The sequence below is a fragment of the Zonotrichia albicollis genome, chromosome 2 (genome assembly GCF_047830755.1).
Source record: "Zonotrichia albicollis isolate bZonAlb1 chromosome 2, bZonAlb1.hap1, whole genome shotgun sequence".
Classification (NCBI taxonomy): domain Eukaryota; kingdom Metazoa; phylum Chordata; class Aves; order Passeriformes; family Passerellidae; genus Zonotrichia; species Zonotrichia albicollis.
Window position 1 is genome coordinate 4,324,031 of NC_133820.1, and position 17,646 is coordinate 4,341,676.

Here is a 17,646-nt window from a genome sequence, read left to right on the forward strand (position 1 = left end):
GTGTCAGCCGCATTGTGTGATGATGTCTTGCCTCCAGTTCAGCTGACCTTGTGATTAAACCAGTGATGACATAGAGAAATGATGTGGATTTAGGGAGTTTGTTCCATCCCAAGACACGGAAACAAGTCTTACTGACTTACACACCCTTCTACCTGATGGCAAAGATTTCCCTTTCACTTAATCCCCAACATTAAAAGAGAAGCAAAACTCAATCTGAAATTAGAGCCTAACATAAGGAAACAAGGGGAACTGAAAGCAGAAAAAAACCCAAGAGCTAACCATCCCATGTCCTGTTCAAAATGTGCATGAAATTTGCCAAAAAGCAAGAACCAATAGGCAACATCATGAGCCCTGTCCTGAAAATTCTGGCAGAGCTACAGGTTCTGCAAATGTATAAGAACTGCATTGATCTAACAGAGGTATTTTTTCTTCTTGCTAAAAAATTGCTAAATCACTTTGTACCTCAGGTTTTTACCTGTTAAAGAAGGATAAGCTCTCTAGGAGAATTTAGGAGACACCCATTACTGGCAGTGAGTTGCTCATTAGAGCCCCATCCCTATAAACCAAGAGGAAAGCCCATCCAAGCTTTTAGCAAAGCATGGATTAGATGAGTCTAAGCATCTGTATAAATTGTTTGGAGAGTGGAGAGTGGTTAATCACTTTCCTTAAAGGTTTGTGCCCTTTGTTAAATACACTCACTGCCAATCAACTTCTGATTATTCAGCATAACAGGGAGGAAGGGTGGGAGAGGAGGGGATGAGCCAGGGTGGGTGAATTGATATTTAACTCCACTGAAAATGTTTGCTGCTAATGTTCAAATTTCTTGACACTTTTTATAAGGTGTATCAGCATTATAAGGTCTCTGGTCAGAAAGAACAACCCAGCACATCCAGGACAGCGTGGAAATCTTCATGGACAATGGCTTTGGAATGAGTGTGGCACATCACACACAGAAATCTCAAAGGTAAAAAATTATAGGTGCCGGGATGAGTTTTCATTAGGAGGAATTCCACAGGAACTGTATCATGTCTTGCAGTGCTTGTGAAATCCTCTGTCCACAGCACAGGAGAAAGTGAGGGATCTGTTGAAATCCCAGTGTGATAAAAATATCAAAATGTCAGTGGAGCTCAGGGCACTATGAATGTGCTCCTTGCCATTTGCCAAGGGACTTTGGAGACATTGATAAAGCTGTACTTATCTTCTGAAACACTTTTAAAGCAGACATGCCATAATGAAGCATTTTGTTTTGCCTGATTGCTTTTATTTGATCCCTGGCAGTTGTTTTGACCATGAAAATTCAGATTTGGGTCAGCTGTTCACAAGATATTTAGATGGCGGTGCAAATTCTTCAGTGGGAACATCTCTACTACCAAAAAGTGAGACAAAGTCACACCTCAACAGTCTTTTAAACCACTTTTTGTGGATTTCTGCAGGGTATGGACAGGTCTGAATTCACATTCTCATGCAAACCTCCTTCTTTTTAAATAACAGAATATTTGACTCACACAGCCAGAGGTGTCAGTCCAAGTTCCTGCTGAATCCCATTTTGATGAAAGCTTATGAGGGAAAGTAGAAAGAATTGGAAGCAGCTCATTTTGAGTGCACACAGGCTTACATGGGCTGTTTAGCAATAAAATTTGGAGGCTGCCCAAATTTCTGCATCAATTTTTTTAAAGCAACTTTGATAATCAGTAATGTAAAAGCAGAAATGACAGAGAAACACATCACCATGTTAAATCCCATGATTCTCTTCCAAAATACAAATGTGTACTTCTCATTAAAGTCATGATGGATATTGTTTTGCTTTTCCCCATTTCTGCTGATTATCAAAACAGGCAAAATTAGAGGTTTTCTCTCTCAAACTTCCTACCCTACTAAAAACCCCAACGGTTAATGACCTCAAAATGAACAATAATTGGAAATACATAAATTAATCACGCCACACACAAAGACATCACAGAGAAACAATCTCCAGAAATACTCTTGGAAGGGTTTTTCAGAGGACTTTTTCTACAGCATCAGGTCTTTTATCCCCTATTCAATGGGCCTAATGTGCCATCTGCTGTTTTAATTCTAATTTAATTTTAATTATAACAGTTTTTGAAAGAAGCCATCATTCTGCAGCACTGAAACAAATAAGGTTGGGATGGTTGCTTGTGTTGCCTTTTTTTTTTTTTTAATTTTGGAAGCAGCCATTATTGCAAACAGTAGTGATGAAATTAAAGCTTCAGCATTGTTAATCCTGCTCAGAGACCGACGGCACTTGGGTCTGAGCCATAAAAACTGTTCTTGCAGAGCAAAAGACGACGGTCTGACCCAAAAACGGTGATGTGGTGGCGCTATCTGGTGGCTTAATTGGAATTACACTGTCTTGTATTCCTGTGAGAAAGACAGGCTGTGCTTTCTCCCTCCAAGCACTTGCAATTTCTTTTAAAAGAACAATTTTATGCCTTTTCTGGGTCTTTATCTACATGAAATCCTGGGAAAGGTCAGTGTTTTTCTTTCTAAGTCTCGATTCACAAAAACTGTGATTGGAGCTGGCCCAGATTTGGTACAATACAGATCAAAAATACATATACAGAGGCTTCAGTGCCCTGAATAATCCAGCTAAATTCGCGAGGGTTGCTCACAGGAAGGAATTCAAGAATCTACAAGATGATCCAGGTGTGACAGGCAGCAAACCTATTTTACAAATTCCTTCCCAACACGGTTTGTGTTCAGGTAGTGCAACAGAACAGCTGAGTTCCCTGCTAAAACACTTCCCTGGATGTTACATAAAGGCCAGGAAAACTTCTGTTCTAATCAGGGAACTGTAAAGCTCCCTGCTAAAATGTAAGCCTTTCCACCAGGAAAGCTGGGAGATGAACCATGGAACTCCCACATAACAATTTTTTATGGGCGAGTGCCACCTGGTGGAATATGGAAAAGCCTTTTCAGCCTGAAAAAGCTCTTTTAAGGTGGTCAGGATCTTTTCAAATCAGAGAATTAACATTAAGAAACAGCAGCAGAACCAACAGTGCATCTGGCACCTGGGTGGACACACCTTTGGTGGCCTGGCTCTGGTCCCTGCTGATCTATGAGTGACATTGATTATGCTGGCAGACAAGGAGATTTTCCTATTTTTAATTCATATATATTTGCAAGAGTCTCTATCTTGAGCCAATGCAAGTTGAAAAATAAATTATGAAGATGCTTACCTTTCAATTCCTCATTTCTATTTCCAGGGTTTTAAACTGGTAATTCCCTAAATCAGGTATCACATGCAACACCAAATTAATTACCAGCATGAATTAATAGTACCTTTGTTGTGTTCTACCCTAGAAAAAGCACAGCAGAGTTGGGCACACACAGATCTCAAAGGTAAGGGTAGAGATTGACACATATTTCCAACTCAAGTGAAAATTCTCATAACTGAATGGATTTTTCTGCTGCTGATGTATTAATGGGCAGCAGTCGCAGCTTCTGGAAGTCAATCCAGCACTTCCTGCTGTGTCCCAAAGAAAATCCCAGATTTGAGGCCTACTTCTGATTTTGCCCATCACTCTGTGGGACAAGAGCACTTTTGCTGAGCAAGTAGCTGAGAAATTGTGTTCATCTTTTCCTGTGCTTCTTTGCACAGCTTCAAACAATGTGCAATTCTAAGCTTGCAAGATTTACAGGACGCCATGGGAAATGGAAGCATTGTCAGAACTTAGCAGGCAGTCAGACTGGGCTATTGACACACACATGTGGTTCCAAGTTTGTCTGACATGGTTTAAATTAGGAAGAAAGCCTTAGGGTTATTAGATTTAGTGGCATAAATGAGGCGCTCCATCCCAAGAAAACAGTGGATACACACAATTTTACACAAAATTTTAGAAACATTTGCCCTTTCCCAAGGTTTTGCTCTTTCTGTTTTCAGTCCCTGAGTTTCATACTTGTATTGAATGATGTGTTGACAGACACAGAAGCATCTTTGTTTAATTGGGAAGCCCAGGAGTTGTCACCAACAGGTACACACATTCTGTTTTTGTTCACACATTCACTAACCACTTCTCTGCCCTCCTCCTCCAAAAAGGCCTCCAGAAGCAGAAAGCTGGGGCTGTGCACATAAAGAATTAAGGGGATTAGCAGCACCACCATGGTCGGGTTATGCCTTCAAAGCAGAACATTAGCTGCACCTACGCAAACGCCTCTGTTTAAGTGATTGGAAAGGAACCATTTCTCACAAGTACAGGTGCATGACCGACTGCAGCTATTAGGGCCGAGAAAGGGCAGCAATTGCTTGGGAAGTGGGGGATTAAAAATGAAAAAAAAAAATTAAAAAAAAAAAAAAGGGAAGAAATATAGAAGGAAAAGCCACGAAGGCGAGCAGGGATGCGTCCCCTCCCTCGCTCGCCCCACGGGCTCGGGGAGCGGCAGGTGGGGGGGACGGACTCGCAGCGCATCCAGGCGCTCCCCGAGGGGTCCCCGCGGCGCGCAGCGCTCGCAGCCGGGCACGAACCCCCCGGGCCGGCGAGGGGCGAGCCCAGCCCGCTGCGGCAGCCGGGGGCCGACCCCGCGCCGTGCCGGTGCCGTCCCGCCCCGTCGGGGGCGGCGGGAGGGCGGCGCGGCGGGGGCCGCCCGCGGGCGCGTTACGCACGCAGTGATCTCAGCGGCGCGGGCGCGGCGGCAGCGCCGGGCTGGGGGCGGCACGGCCGGACCCCATAAAGGGCGGCGGCGAGCCCCGCTCCAGCACTCACCCCGCACGGCGGAGGCGGACGGGCCCGCGCTCCGCTCCGCAAAGCACGGCAGGCTCCTCGGCGCCCTGGAAGTGCAGGCGGGACCGTCCCGGGGCTGCCGGAGACTCGCCGGAGCGTCCTCCCCGCCCGCTGCCGCTGCAGCCGGGGAAGGCTGAGGAGGAGAAGCGGCAGCCGGAGCAGGACAGAAGACAGAGGGACGGAGCGAGGAGCAGCGCTGCCCTCGCACAGCCGCGCTCCCCGGCATCGCCGCCGCGCCCCGGCCATGGGGAAGCCGACGCCGCCTCTGCAGTGACCGCGGGACGCGGCTCCCGCGCGGTCCTCCGCCGGCAGAAAGACTCAGACACCCCCCAAAACCTGAAAGCAAAAACCCACATCTTCCACATCCATTCCTATATAAAGTGAAATAAAGAGAGGAGAAGGGCTGCGCCGAGCGATGAGGAGCGGGGGGCGGCTGCCGGCGCTGGCGCCGGTGCTGGCGGCGCTGCTGGGGCTGTGCAGCGCCGAGCGCAGGGCGCTGGTGCTGCCGCGGCGCCTGGGCGCGCCCGGCGCCCGAGAGCGCTTCCGCCTGGAGGCCTTCGGGGAGCGCCTGACGCTGGAGCTGGAGCCCGACAGCAGCTTCCTGGCCCCGGACTTCACCCTGCAGTACCTGGGCGGGCCGCCGCCGCCGCCCGAGGACGACCTCTCCCGCTGCTTCTACTCCGGCACCGTGAACCGCGACCCCGGCTCGGCGGCCGCGCTCAGCCTGTGCGCGGGGCTGCGCGGCGCCTTCTCGCTGCGGGGCCGCCAGTACCTGATCCAGCCCGCGCCCGGCACCGCGCACCGACACGGGCCGCACCTCCTGCGCCTCCGCGGAGCGCCCCGCGCCGCCCCCGCCGCCCGCTGCGCCGTGGCCGAGGCGGGGGCCGGGGCGGAGCCGCCCGAGCCGGCCGAGCCCGCAGGTACCGTGGGGAAGCCGCGCCGGCCTCCGCGGGGACGGGGAGGGCATGGGAGGGGTGTGGCGGGGATGCCCGGCTCTGCTTGCCCCGCATCCCGCCCCGAGGTGCCCAACAAGCACAAAGCAGGGGTGCACATCTCGGGTACCCGCGGGTTTGGGCTTCTCAACGGTGCTCTCCTGCTGTGCTCACCTGCGCTTTCCCTCCCTGTCCTTTTAAACGCAGAAACGAAAAGCAGGAGGAAGAAGAGGTTCGTGTCCAGCCCCCGCTACGTGGAGACCATGCTGGTGGCCGACCAGTCGATGGCTGAGTTCCACGGCAGCGGGCTGAAGCACTACCTGCTGACCCTGCTCTCCGTGGCCGCCAAGCTGTACAAGCACCCCAGCATCCGCAACTCCATCAGCCTGGTGGTGGTGAAGATCATGGTCATCTACGAGGAGCGCAAGGGCCCCGACATCTCCTCCAACGCTGCCCTGACTCTGAGGAACTTCTGCAGCTGGCAGAAGCAGCACAACCCGCCCAGCGACCGGCACGCCGAGCACTACGACACGGCCATCCTCTTCACCAGGCAGGTGAGGGACACCGAGTCACATCCAGCCCCACGCCCACTGCTCCCTACACTCCGAAAAAGTGCCCAGAGACAGTCGCGTGTCACCGCAGCTGCAGTGAAGCAGGCTGAAAATTACATGAGCTGCTTTTCGTTTTATTTTTTTTTTTTCCTGTTTGCACCGTGCCTGGTGAAGCTCACAGTTTGTGCACTGTCTTTGTAAACTCACAGATTGTGCACTGTGTTCCTGCCCCATATATTTTTAGCAGATTTCAGATGGAAATTATGCATTCGTTTCTACGTGTAACCCTCGCCTGTGTTCCAGAGACAGATTTTTGCCATCATACCCATTGAAGTGCTGAATATTTATGCTCTTTCCATAAGTAAAGGCAAACTGCCAGGGCTGGATGGCTCTTGCCAAGGTTAAGTCTCTGATCTGATTAATAATGAAACTGCCTTTTTTTACAGGACCTGTGCGGTGCCAAGACATGTGATACTCTTGGGATGGCTGATGTGGGAACAGTTTGTGATCTAAACCGCAGTTGCTCTATCATAGAAGACGATGGTTTGCAGGCTGCCTTCACAACGGCCCACGAATTAGGTACTTGAAACTTTGCAAAGCCGTTCCCTGGGATTAATTGAAGCCAGCTTGATGCTGTAAAGCCCAGCCTGCACCTCCCCGGAGCGGTCGGGAGGAGGCAAAGCGCTGTCTTGGAGCAGGCTTGGACTCGGGAAAGCAAATCCGGCCTGCACAGCATTGTCTGCTAGAGGCTGTGTGTGTGCCTGCAGGAAAAAAAAAAAAAGGGGATGGAAGATCCAGTGCCATCTGCTTGAAATCTGGGAGCGTTCAGTTTCGGGTTATTAATTACAGACCGGGCTCTGAGCAGCTCTAGAGCAATATTTAAAATACTGTTAGTAAAGCGTAGGACAGACTTCCTAAAGTCACAGACTTTGCTTTTCTCCTTTTCTCCAAGGCCACGTGTTTAACATGCCTCATGACGATGCAAAGCAGTGTGCTGGCATCAATGGAATGAGCCGGGATTTCCACATGATGGCATCCATGCTCTCCAACCTGGACCGCAGCCAGCCCTGGTCTCCATGCAGCGCCTACATGATTACAACATTTCTGGATAACGGTCATGGTAAGGTTATTAAGCTTTCCATTCATGTGGCGTTTGAGCTCTTGTGCTTTACTGCTTCGCCTTTTTTTTTTTTTTCTTTAAGAGTGTTTCTGCTTCAGCACAGACTTAACCTTTTGCATGCTGTCAGTGAGTTTAGAAGAGTCTCATTTTTACAAGAATGATGGCACAAAAGCAAACGCAGTTCACTTTTTAAACTGACCCCGTGGCATCATCTGACTTTTTTTTTTTCCAACTTTTTCAGGGGAGTGCTTGTTGGACAAGCCCCACAGGCCCATCCAGCTGCCTTCGGACCTGCCTGGCACGCTGTACGATGCCAACAGGCAGTGCCAGTTCACGTTTGGAGACGAGTCCAAGCACTGCCCCGACGCAGCCAGTACGTGCACGACGCTGTGGTGCACGGGCACCTCGGGAGGGCTGCTGGTGTGCCAAACCAAACACTTCCCCTGGGCGGACGGCACCAGCTGCGGCGAGGGCAAGTGGTGCATGAATGGCAAGTGTGTGAACAAGACTGAGAAGAAGCATTATGATGTAAGTAGTGAAAAAGAAATGGGGGCAGCTTTGGGTGCTGCAATGGAGGGGATCTGTGAGATGGGGTTGATTCGATGCTAATGAGCAAAGCTAGGGCAGGTTTTTTAAGGAGTTCGGGTGGGTAAAAATGAATGCGATGATGGTTTTTATGGTGTGGTTTTGCACGGATTTTCCTGTGTTTAACCCGTGTCCTGCCTTTGCTGTCATTGCAGACGCCAGTGCACGGGGGCTGGGGCTCCTGGGGGGCGTGGGGCGAGTGCTCACGGAGCTGTGGTGGAGGAGTGCAGTATTCCTTCCGGGAATGCGACAACCCCGTGCCCAGGAACGGCGGCAAGTACTGCGAGGGGAAGCGGGTGCAGTACCGGTCCTGCAACATCGAGGACTGCCCCGACAACAACGGTAATTATTCCCCTTTTTTGACAGCCAGGGGTGGTGTGCTGTGGAGGAAGAGCACGGACAGAGATGATCTCATGGCCACCTGTCTTTTCTCTGTCTGCAGGCAAAACGTTCAGGGAGGAACAGTGTGAAAAGCACAATGAGTTTTCCAAGTCTGCCTTTGGAAGTGGACCTGCGGTGGAGTGGACACCCAAGTTTGCTGGTGTGTCTCCAAAGGACAGATGCAAGCTGGTTTGCAGAGCCAAAGGAACGGGATACTTCTTTGTTCTACAGCCAAAGGTATTTCAAAATTGCACCTCTTCCAGCAGATCATGAGGGGGATTTTTATTTTCTCTGTGTGAAGAGTCAAGCAGTGTAGAAATCTGAAATTGGCTTTCTCATATTTAAGCTGGATTATTCCTCCATGTACAGCAGGATCATTGCAAGCATGCTTTAAGTGTTTTGGCACAATCCTTCTACCTCCTCTACCCACTCCACCCTGGTTTCCTTCCCTCTCCTTCCACCAATCTGATTGCATTGAGATAGCTTTGGAAAAGTCTTGAGGGATCTTTGCCAGAACATTGGTGCTTTCTCATACTGGTTACTAACATGCTGACAGCTTAAAATAAACACGAGGAAAAATGTTCATCTTGCATAGCTACTTGAATTCGCTGTCATCAGATGGTGAGAGCCAGGAACTACCAGGGCGATGACACAGAGGGTTTTTGTGGAACAGCACTCCTAGAAATAAAGGATGTGCTGAACAGCATTAAAAGCAGCGCTGGCAGTGTGATTTGAGGACAGGGCTGCCTTCTAGGGACACTAGAAAGCAATGGGGCTTCTTTTGTATGAGACCGGTAAACAGTAGGTTTTTAGGTGGAGTTATTAATGAAAAGTGGGATTGTTTCCTCCTCTCACCGTGGCATCATTTTGGCAAGTGAGAAGACTACCTGTGGGCTGCTCTGCTTTTTACTTTCCAAAGCCCTGAAAACGACAGGTGCTGAGGGCTTTCCACCCATCCATATTTTGTGTCACACGGTTTCAGAGCACTGTGCATGTTGTAACCAGGCTCCTTGTGTCCCCAAGGTGGTGGATGGCACCCCGTGCAGCCCCGACTCCACGTCCGTGTGCGTGCAGGGGCAGTGCGTGAAGGCCGGCTGCGACCGCACCATCGGCTCCAACAAGAAGTTCGACAAGTGCGGCATCTGCGGCGGCAACGGCTCCACCTGCAAGAAGGTGTCTGGCACCCTCGTCAGAGCCAAGTGAGTGTGGGGCTGCTGCTCACCTTGTCCTTCTGGGGGGAAGCTCACCTGTCCTTGTGGGTAGGACTAATCCATTAATGATACGGCAGCTGCCTCACCTTGTCCTTGTGGGTGGGATTCATCCATTATCGAGCCAAACACCTTGACTTCAGACAAGCTTTAGTCTTGGGCTGGGAGGCTTTTTCCCCTTCCCTGCAGAGGACTCAGTGTTTCTCTCTTCTCCCGGGGCAGACCTGGCTACCACGACGTGGTCACCATCCCGGCGGGCGCCACCAACATCGAGGTGAAGCAGCGGAACCACCGGGGCGCGCGGCACGACGGCAGTTTCCTGGCCATCAAAGCCGCCGACGGCACCTACGTGCTCAACGGCGACTACACGCTGTCCACGCTGGAGCAGGACATCACCTACAAGGGCAGCGTGCTGCGCTACAGCGGCTCCTCGGCCGCCCTGGAGCGCATCCGCAGCTTCAGCCCGCTCAAGGAGCCGCTGACCATCCAGGTGCTGACGGTGGGGGACCTGCCGCAGCCCAAGATCAAGTTCACCTACTTCGTCAAGAAGCCGGCGCAGCCGGGCGCGGACAAGGCGGTGGCGGCGGCGGGCAAGAAGAAGGAATCCTTCAACGCCATCAAGGAGATCATCTCCTCGGAGTGGGTGATCGAGGAGTGGGGCGAGTGCTCCAAGTCGTGCGGCTCGGGCTGGCAGCGGCGCGCCGTGGAGTGCCGGGACCCGCGGGGCCGGCCGGCTGCCGACTGTGCCCGCGAGCTGAGGCCCAGCAACCTGCGGCCCTGCGCCGACGTGCCCTGCCCGCAGTGGCAGCTCGGGGACTGGTCCCCCTGCTCCAAGACGTGTGGGAAGGGCTTCAAGAAGAGGTTGTTGAAATGTGTCTCTGCCGACGGCAGCGTGCTGCCCCAAGAAAGCTGTGAGCCCTCCAAGAAACCCAAGCACCTGATAGACTTCTGCAACGCCACGGACTGCAGCTAGATGGGACGGCTTGGGAAAAGCTAAAACCTTTTTTTTATTATTATTATTATTTTATTTTATTTTTTTCCTTCAGACCAGTGCACTGAAAAACACAAAAGAGGGCTAGAGGCAGCACCTGTGTTTTTGAGTAAAGAAATTCACAGTGAAGATCCATTGAGGTGGGACAGTGCAAACAGCTTGAATTGGCTTTGCATCCCAAAAATCCCCTGCCAGCTGAAAATTGGATGGGATAGCAGACCCATGTCATTCATTTCTCTTTAGCAGATAAGGCCCAAAGGCATCAGAATTGCCTTTTTACAAGTCTGTTATAAATTTAACCAAACGTGGGCAGTGAGCCACATTTCAGCAAACATTTGGTTATTTCTCCCTTCTTTTGGATTTATCTTGTGGTACTGATCAAATCCCCATGTGTAGGAAGGGGAGGGAAAAAGATAGCTTAAAATAATTGGTCAGGGCTTACCTACCTCACAAAGGGCAAAAAACAAGATTGGAAAAGGAGCTTTAACTATGTCATTCATGGCTGCTATTGTTTCAGAGAATAGTTTTATATAAAAATAAAGCCATATTCTCTACCTGTCAAGAGTAAGAAATACCAAGAACAAATATCAACTCCACAAATCACTAGAATTTCATAGTTTTTTTAAAAGTACCTTTATGTCATCCCAATGTGCCTGTCCATTTCTCTCAGCCACTCCAGTGCCATTGTGGTGACATGTGTAATCCAGAGGCTTGGAAAAGTGGAAATCTGAGTCTGAGTAGTTGCTCTTTGTGCCTTCTGCATGTACCTTCCACTGGCTTTTCTGATTCCAGCTTGGTCCTGCCTTCCTGCCAAACAGATCCAGGGAGTGTGTGAGCATTCCAGTCGTGTCTTCACACTCCAACCTTTGGCCTTACCCCAGCCAATGGATTATTATGTGAGTTAAAAAGGAAAAGAGAAGAGAATCCCATTATGAATGGGTGTGTCCTCTGTGGCCTCTGCTGGGTTTGTAGAGCTCAGTCACTGATCAGGTGGGAAGGCAAAGCTGAGGGATAGCAGGTCCATCCACAGCGAAACGCCAGCATTCACATCACTGAAGATTGTGCCAGTCCATAGACCATGAGAGAATATGGCTTTCCATATGTATATAGTAAAATATATTACTATAGATTTTATATACTTCATAAGTATTTTATATTTCTCTCCCTTCTGGGAAGGGTTATAATTTGTAATAAATGCATATAATGAGCGTATTTATTTTTATACTTCTTGTCTAATGTGATCTTCTAAGTTATCGCTTTTTTAAAAGGACATATAACAAGGATAGAGTATTTATACAGTATAATATGTTACTAGAGGTAATAAATGAACCCTATAAATTTTGGAAATGGAGTGTCTTTATTTCACTGGACTAAAACCAGTCCATGGAGCAGAAAGAGTTTGGAATCTGAGGAAAATACTAAGCAAGAGGCAACTAATTACCTGTGTTTAGTGAAGAGGTTTGGAAAACTCTCCCCATAATGTCACACACACCACTTTAAAAGAGGTAATTTTGTATTTTATTACTTAACCACTAACTCATCTATTCCAGAAAATGGAGTGCAACCATAGTGATGCCACTGGCTGTAATAACAGCTTGGGGAGGGAGCAGCACTGTCAGTGTGTTCAGAACCTACAAAATATGTACAGATGCAGCAGTTTTGCCTCACTCTGGTGGGAAAGGAGCAGTCAGAAGCCAGAACCATGCATGAGCAGTCAGAGGTTTCCCTCACCAACTCCTGGAGAATTTCCCTGTCCAGTTTTCTCCTGATGCTGCTTTTCCAAGAAGCCCTGTGTGAACGAGCTGTTCTAATGTGTTTTATGATGTTAAAATGGATACTAAACATCAAAAGCTGATTTTTGCTCCCTCATACCTGATCGCATCACCGCTGCAGTCAAGAGAAAATCTTCTGTTGGGCTCCATTGGATTTTTGCCATGGAATTTGAGACATCAGTCATTTCTGGATACTTTTGGCTTTGTGTCATGTAAAAATCTATTAAAACTTCCTTTGCCAAAGTTTGGACTCTGTCTCTGCAGAAATAGTTCCTCTTTTATTCTGTGGATAAAGTCCTGGCCCCTCTGAATCTCAGAGAATTCTCATCACATCACACTTCATTGGGCATTGCTTTGAAGTGCAGAAATGCTGAGGAATGTTTTATTCCTAACATTATTCAGGAGGCAGCCAATCCCTTTCTGGTTTTATAAATACAAGAAGGAACTATTTATTTGTATATATCAATATGTATGTGCATATATATTTTATTCACTATCTAGGTTAGAAAATAACTGGGAGTTTGAAGAGGAGAACTTAACCTTGGAGCCTGCCAGACTGATGAGATGTGAAACTGTGGCTTCTGTGCTGGGTTAGCACTGTAGATGGTGTAACTAGAAAATGTGGAGTAGCTCATTTCCTCTGGCACTGTTAAAATAATAATGTGATTTGCTACTTCAAATTGTCCTAACAGTAAATGAGAAAACCCCTCAAAACTCATTGAAAATCAACCAAACAGTGGAGATGTTTCAGGAAAAAGTGAGACTTTTGCTTTTATCATTTTGACAACATAGGTGGGTCAGCAGATGCAAAGTGATGTGATTTGTTGATTTTTATGGGAAAAATAGGGATGTTTTAGACAAAATATCTTCACCCACTATCTAAGGTAGGGAATGGAGAAGGAAATACAGAGAAATTCAGAAAGGCATCATCAGAGGAATAACCTGGGCTGCTCAGCAGGCAGTGCCAGAGTTGTGGCTGGGCTGTGCTCATCAGCTCCCTGCAGGCAAAGGAGGTGTAATTAGGTGAAGTTTTATCCCTAGCAAAGGTCACCCACACACAGCAAAGGGATCCAGATCCCACGGACGTGTCCGGGCTACAGCAGCAGTGTAAGAGAGCACTTAGCTGAAATATTTGCATTTTGCCCCGTTCTGCACAAGCACAGCTCTGTGTTACAACATGTGGAGGCAGAAGGAGAGCAGCCCAGGAGATTGCAGGGCTGGATGTCCCCTCCATGGTGCTCTATCCCATGCTTTCCTGGCAAAACAGCTCCAAACACTCACTCCTGCCCCATATTCCCCCTCAGAACACAAAACATGGACAGAAGTGTTATAGATGAATAATGAGAAGATTGTCTCTCACAATTAATGGATGAGTATTGTGTGAATATTAAGAGAAGCTTGATTGATGTATGGTTATGTCATTGTGGGGAGGCTGCACCCTCTGGATGTCCCCTCCATGGTGATCTATCCCATGCTTTGGAGCAAAACAGCTCCAAACATTCACTCCTGCCCACATTCACCCTCAGAACACAAAACAGGGGCAGAAGGGAAGTCAAAACACGGTTATCAGCTTCAGCAGCGGTGCTTGGAGCAGGGTGTGCTAACAAACGTGGGTTGTTCTAACAAACGTGGGTTGTTTTAACAAACATGGGTTATTTAACAAACATCATCAGCGCCCCACAGCCCGGGGCAGCAGAGAGGATTGTTGTGGAGATGAAAGCAGCGTTGTTGTTTGGACTCGCAGATGGCTTTCACAGCCCACAGCAAGCAAGAGGGGCTTGTGCAAAAGGGATTTCATGTTGGGCAAGAGAAGTGCAGTTTCCTGCAGCCCCTCTGCCTGGAAGGTGTGCTTGGCAGCGTCAATGGCATTGAGGATCCCAAAACCAGCAGCTGATGAGATTCCAGACCCCTGGACAACACCTAAATCTAAATATCCAGAACCTAAGTTGCTAAATCTGTCCTCTTTAATATGTCGTACCCTTGTGTCACAGTGCTGCAAATCTGAATTTCTCCTATTTTATGATCATTCACAGATATCCCAGTTGGAAATTAGTATTTTCTCCAGTATTAGCTGCTCTCAGCTATAGGATATTTTATTGCAAACACACAAAAAGGAGCTGCATGTTCCAAGAGCGGAGTCATATGGTAGAGATTATAATCAGGCAAGCTGAGAGCAGTGGCCATTTTAATTGTGCACCAAATATATATATTATTTTTTCAGTATAACTAAGACAAGATGCCTGTCCCAAACAATTTAAATGTCTGCTGCCACTTTGTGCCATTTCTCATGTACTAAACTGGAGATGAAATTAGGGATGAGAAAACAACTGACATTCAAACATTTTGATTAAAAATTTCTCTGTCAAGCAGCACAATTTAACTTAAAGATTCTAAAATATTAGAATATTTTCTAATTTTTTTTTCTAATTAAATTTCTATACCCATCCTAGCTCAGGGCAGCCCTGGTTAAACCTGAGACCAAAGGAAAATTTGCCTTCTTGTGTTTAATCTGAGTCTTAATTACATGTTGAATTAACCCCAGAGGTCAGGCTTTGGTGAGAATATTTTCATAGAGATGAAACTGTGTGAAAAGCAAAAGGGAAGAGAGAGGCAGAGAAGAGGACTTTTGTGGAATTTTGAACTGTGGAAAGTTTTGAAACAGATATTGGAGATAAGACTTCAGAATCAGATCTGGGCAGATTTAGAAGTGAATTATAGGCAGTGTTAAGTTTTTCTCCTTTTTCTCTCCCAGTGAACCAGCACACACATTAGGGGATATGCTAAAATAATGAACACTGATGTTTTCCATTTCTCATTATCCTCCTGCTGGAACAAATGCAAAGCACAACATGGAAGCATAGAGGGGCTCAGCTGCCTTTGATGAATAAAAAAAATAAAAAAGCCCTCTGCACATGTTTCCTCTTCACTCTTTTAATTTATAATTGTATTTATTTGCACTTTTAAAGGCATAGTAGCTGATGTCAGAAAGGAGAGCCCCCAGAGCAACAACTGCCTGGCAGACAAGAGGGTCAGAGGCGTTAAAAAAAAAAAAAAAGTCAAAATCCTGCATTAAATAATTTAGAATCTGATCTAAACTAGCAAAAGCCAGGCAATTCAGAGCTAATTCTCCCATTGGCATAGGGACAAAAACTTTCGAGTACTGAGAGGGCTGTGTCAGGACTTGAAGGAGGAGATGGAGATATTGGAAATATCAGGTGGTGTAAAGGAAACTATTGACTTTGAGAAGCCTCTCTGGCCAGGTTCCCCTTCCCAGCTCCAGGAATTTCCCTGGGGATGCAGGGCTGCCCCTGAGCCTCAGGAGGATCAGAACCCACCCCAGCCCTGCAGTGAACTGCTCCGAGCTCAGAGCTACTGCAAGAACTGAGTGTCTGGCATCACTGATTATTTATTCAAAAAATAAAAAATGAAGCCCAGATTCCCACACTAGATTCCCTTGAGAATGCAGGAAAGAGCTTCCCACTGGACAGGGTTGTTTTGGTGTCTGTTTGTGGAGCAGAAAAGCTGCTTTTATGGCTGATCAGGGCACAATTAGCAAGAACAGAGAGCAGCTCCCAGTCATGCACGTCAAACAGCTTTGTAAGGGACCTTGCTAAATCAGGATTTAGTTGAGATTTAGCAGAGTTCTGGTTTAGTGGCCTGACCTGAAGAGGAACACTGTCAGAGAGCAGGAAATGCAAATTCATAATGTAACCACCCTTTTGGCCCAGGTGTTTTCATCTGTCTGTTTTAATATCAGTGATGAAGGAGGGTCCTTTAGGAGAACCAGGATGAGGAGTGAGGTTTGACCAGGTGTTTTCCAGACAGTCCCAAAGACCTGGCCTGTTGTGGGGCTGTGTGGTGGAAAACAGAGAAATGGTGGATTTTTTTCAGCACCAGGAAAAGCAGATCCTACAATTTGCATTCAGTTTCAGCTGAATGCCAGGAAAGTGCTTCAAAGGATGGAAATAATTTGTTGCTCAAAACCTGAGCTGCTAAAAGATGAAGTGTTTGGCACATGTGGTTTGGGGGCTCCAGAGGAGAGCCCTTAGCTTTGGGGCGAGGTGCTCAGCTGCTTTTGACACGATTCACATGGCCATGGGTTTTGCCTGAGCATCCTCAAGGTCCAGGATACCTAAATCTCCTCCGTGTTTTCCTTCAGCGGAGCCTGATGTGTTTTGTAGCCGGTTCCCTTCTCGTTTCACTGCGAGAGCTTGTTTGCTTTTTTGCTGGGGGCTGTTTGACAGACTCACACAGGACCTGCCCCAGTCAGGCTTGCTCTTAAAAGCATTGCTGGCATAGTCATGTCACTGAGAACACAAAAAAGCAAAGCACAGCTCCATTTGTTATAGCTGTAACAGCACAAAATCCTCATGAAGATGCGTTTACACTGGCCCAAATCCTTTATTCTATTCTGAGAGCATTCTGAGCTGTACCTACAAGGAAGTTTAATTTGCTGAACTGAATTAGATTTGCATTTTTGCATGGACAGGAACAACTTCACTGGTTAAAGCTGTGTTGGCAAATGGTATTTGCATACAGAAAATTAAATAGCCTTCTTTCTTGTGTGATTCAAAAAATCAGAAATCCTCTTGGGAAGGAAAAATCCTTTTTTGGGGAAGGAAAAATCCTGCTTTTCCCTCTCATGTCCACCTTCAAAGGAGGGTGGGTGTTACACACCTTCTCTAACATATATCCCCTGCCTTTAAATATTTGGGCTGTCAGAAATTTCAGAACGTTTCAGGAACTGAGTAGAACACGAGGTTTGCTGATGCCTCTGCCTTAGTGGACAGAGATTCTCACAAATAAGCATCCAACACCCTGGAAAATCAAAATTTCACCTCACTTGCCACTGGAGCTGGCTGGAGATAATGAAACCCACCCCACTTGCTCCTCAGCAGGGTCTGGGATGGAAAAGATGAGGAAGCCTAAGAAGAAAAAGCGCGTTTAGCAGCGCTTTAAAATCTGAGAATGGCAGCATTGTTTGGGGAAACAATAAACGCCGGGTTTAAACAATGAAATGTCAAACAAATGCGAAGTCTGTGTCATGCAGGAGCAGCACTTACAGCTCTGTTGTTTGAGCTGAAATTCAACATCGAGCAGTAACCATGGGCGAGCTGTGTTCCCTAGCAATGAGATGTCCGCACATCGCAGATGCACAGCTCCTCCAGAAAACTGCCAGATTACCGGATTGCTCCAAGGAAAATTTCGCAATGGCCTCTGATTCCTTCCTGATGAAGTGATTTTCCACAACACTTTGTTCAATGGCAGACGAGGAGAGGCTGGGGAGTGAAATGCATGTGGTGGCATTACACAGTAACAATAAATGCAGTCATCAGTGTCTTGATTAAGGAGCCCAGGCCTGTGGAC

The 17,646-nt window shown here is 47.7% G+C and overlaps 1 protein-coding gene across 1 annotated transcript; it reads left to right on the forward strand.

Moving 5' to 3' along the window:
• Positions 1-4,639: 4,639 nt before the first annotated feature.
• On the forward strand, positions 4,640-12,529 carry ADAMTS1 (ADAM metallopeptidase with thrombospondin type 1 motif 1). The gene is made up of 9 exons (XM_074531649.1): positions 4,640-5,659; positions 5,879-6,225; positions 6,669-6,801; positions 7,175-7,342; positions 7,584-7,870; positions 8,083-8,269; positions 8,370-8,545; positions 9,332-9,507; positions 9,739-12,529. Exons 1-9 carry the CDS (start codon positions 5,155-5,157, stop codon positions 10,487-10,489), a joined length of 2,730 nt encoding a protein of 909 aa, XP_074387750.1. The 5' UTR covers positions 4,640-5,154; the 3' UTR covers positions 10,490-12,529.
• Positions 12,530-17,646: the final 5,117 nt, after the last annotated feature.

Excerpts from the sequence above, each read along its gene's own strand:
- ADAMTS1 (XM_074531649.1), top strand. The coding sequence starts at position 5,155 with ATGAGGAGCGGGGGGCGGCTGCCGGCGCTGGCGCCGGTGCTGGCGGCG. Across the intron at positions 8,546-9,331 it reads TCTTTGTTCTACAGCCAAAG|GTGGTGGATGGCACCCCGTG; the intron begins GTATTTCAAAAT and ends TGTGTCCCCAAG. Across the intron at positions 9,508-9,738 it reads GGCACCCTCGTCAGAGCCAA|ACCTGGCTACCACGACGTGG; the intron begins GTGAGTGTGGGG and ends CTCCCGGGGCAG.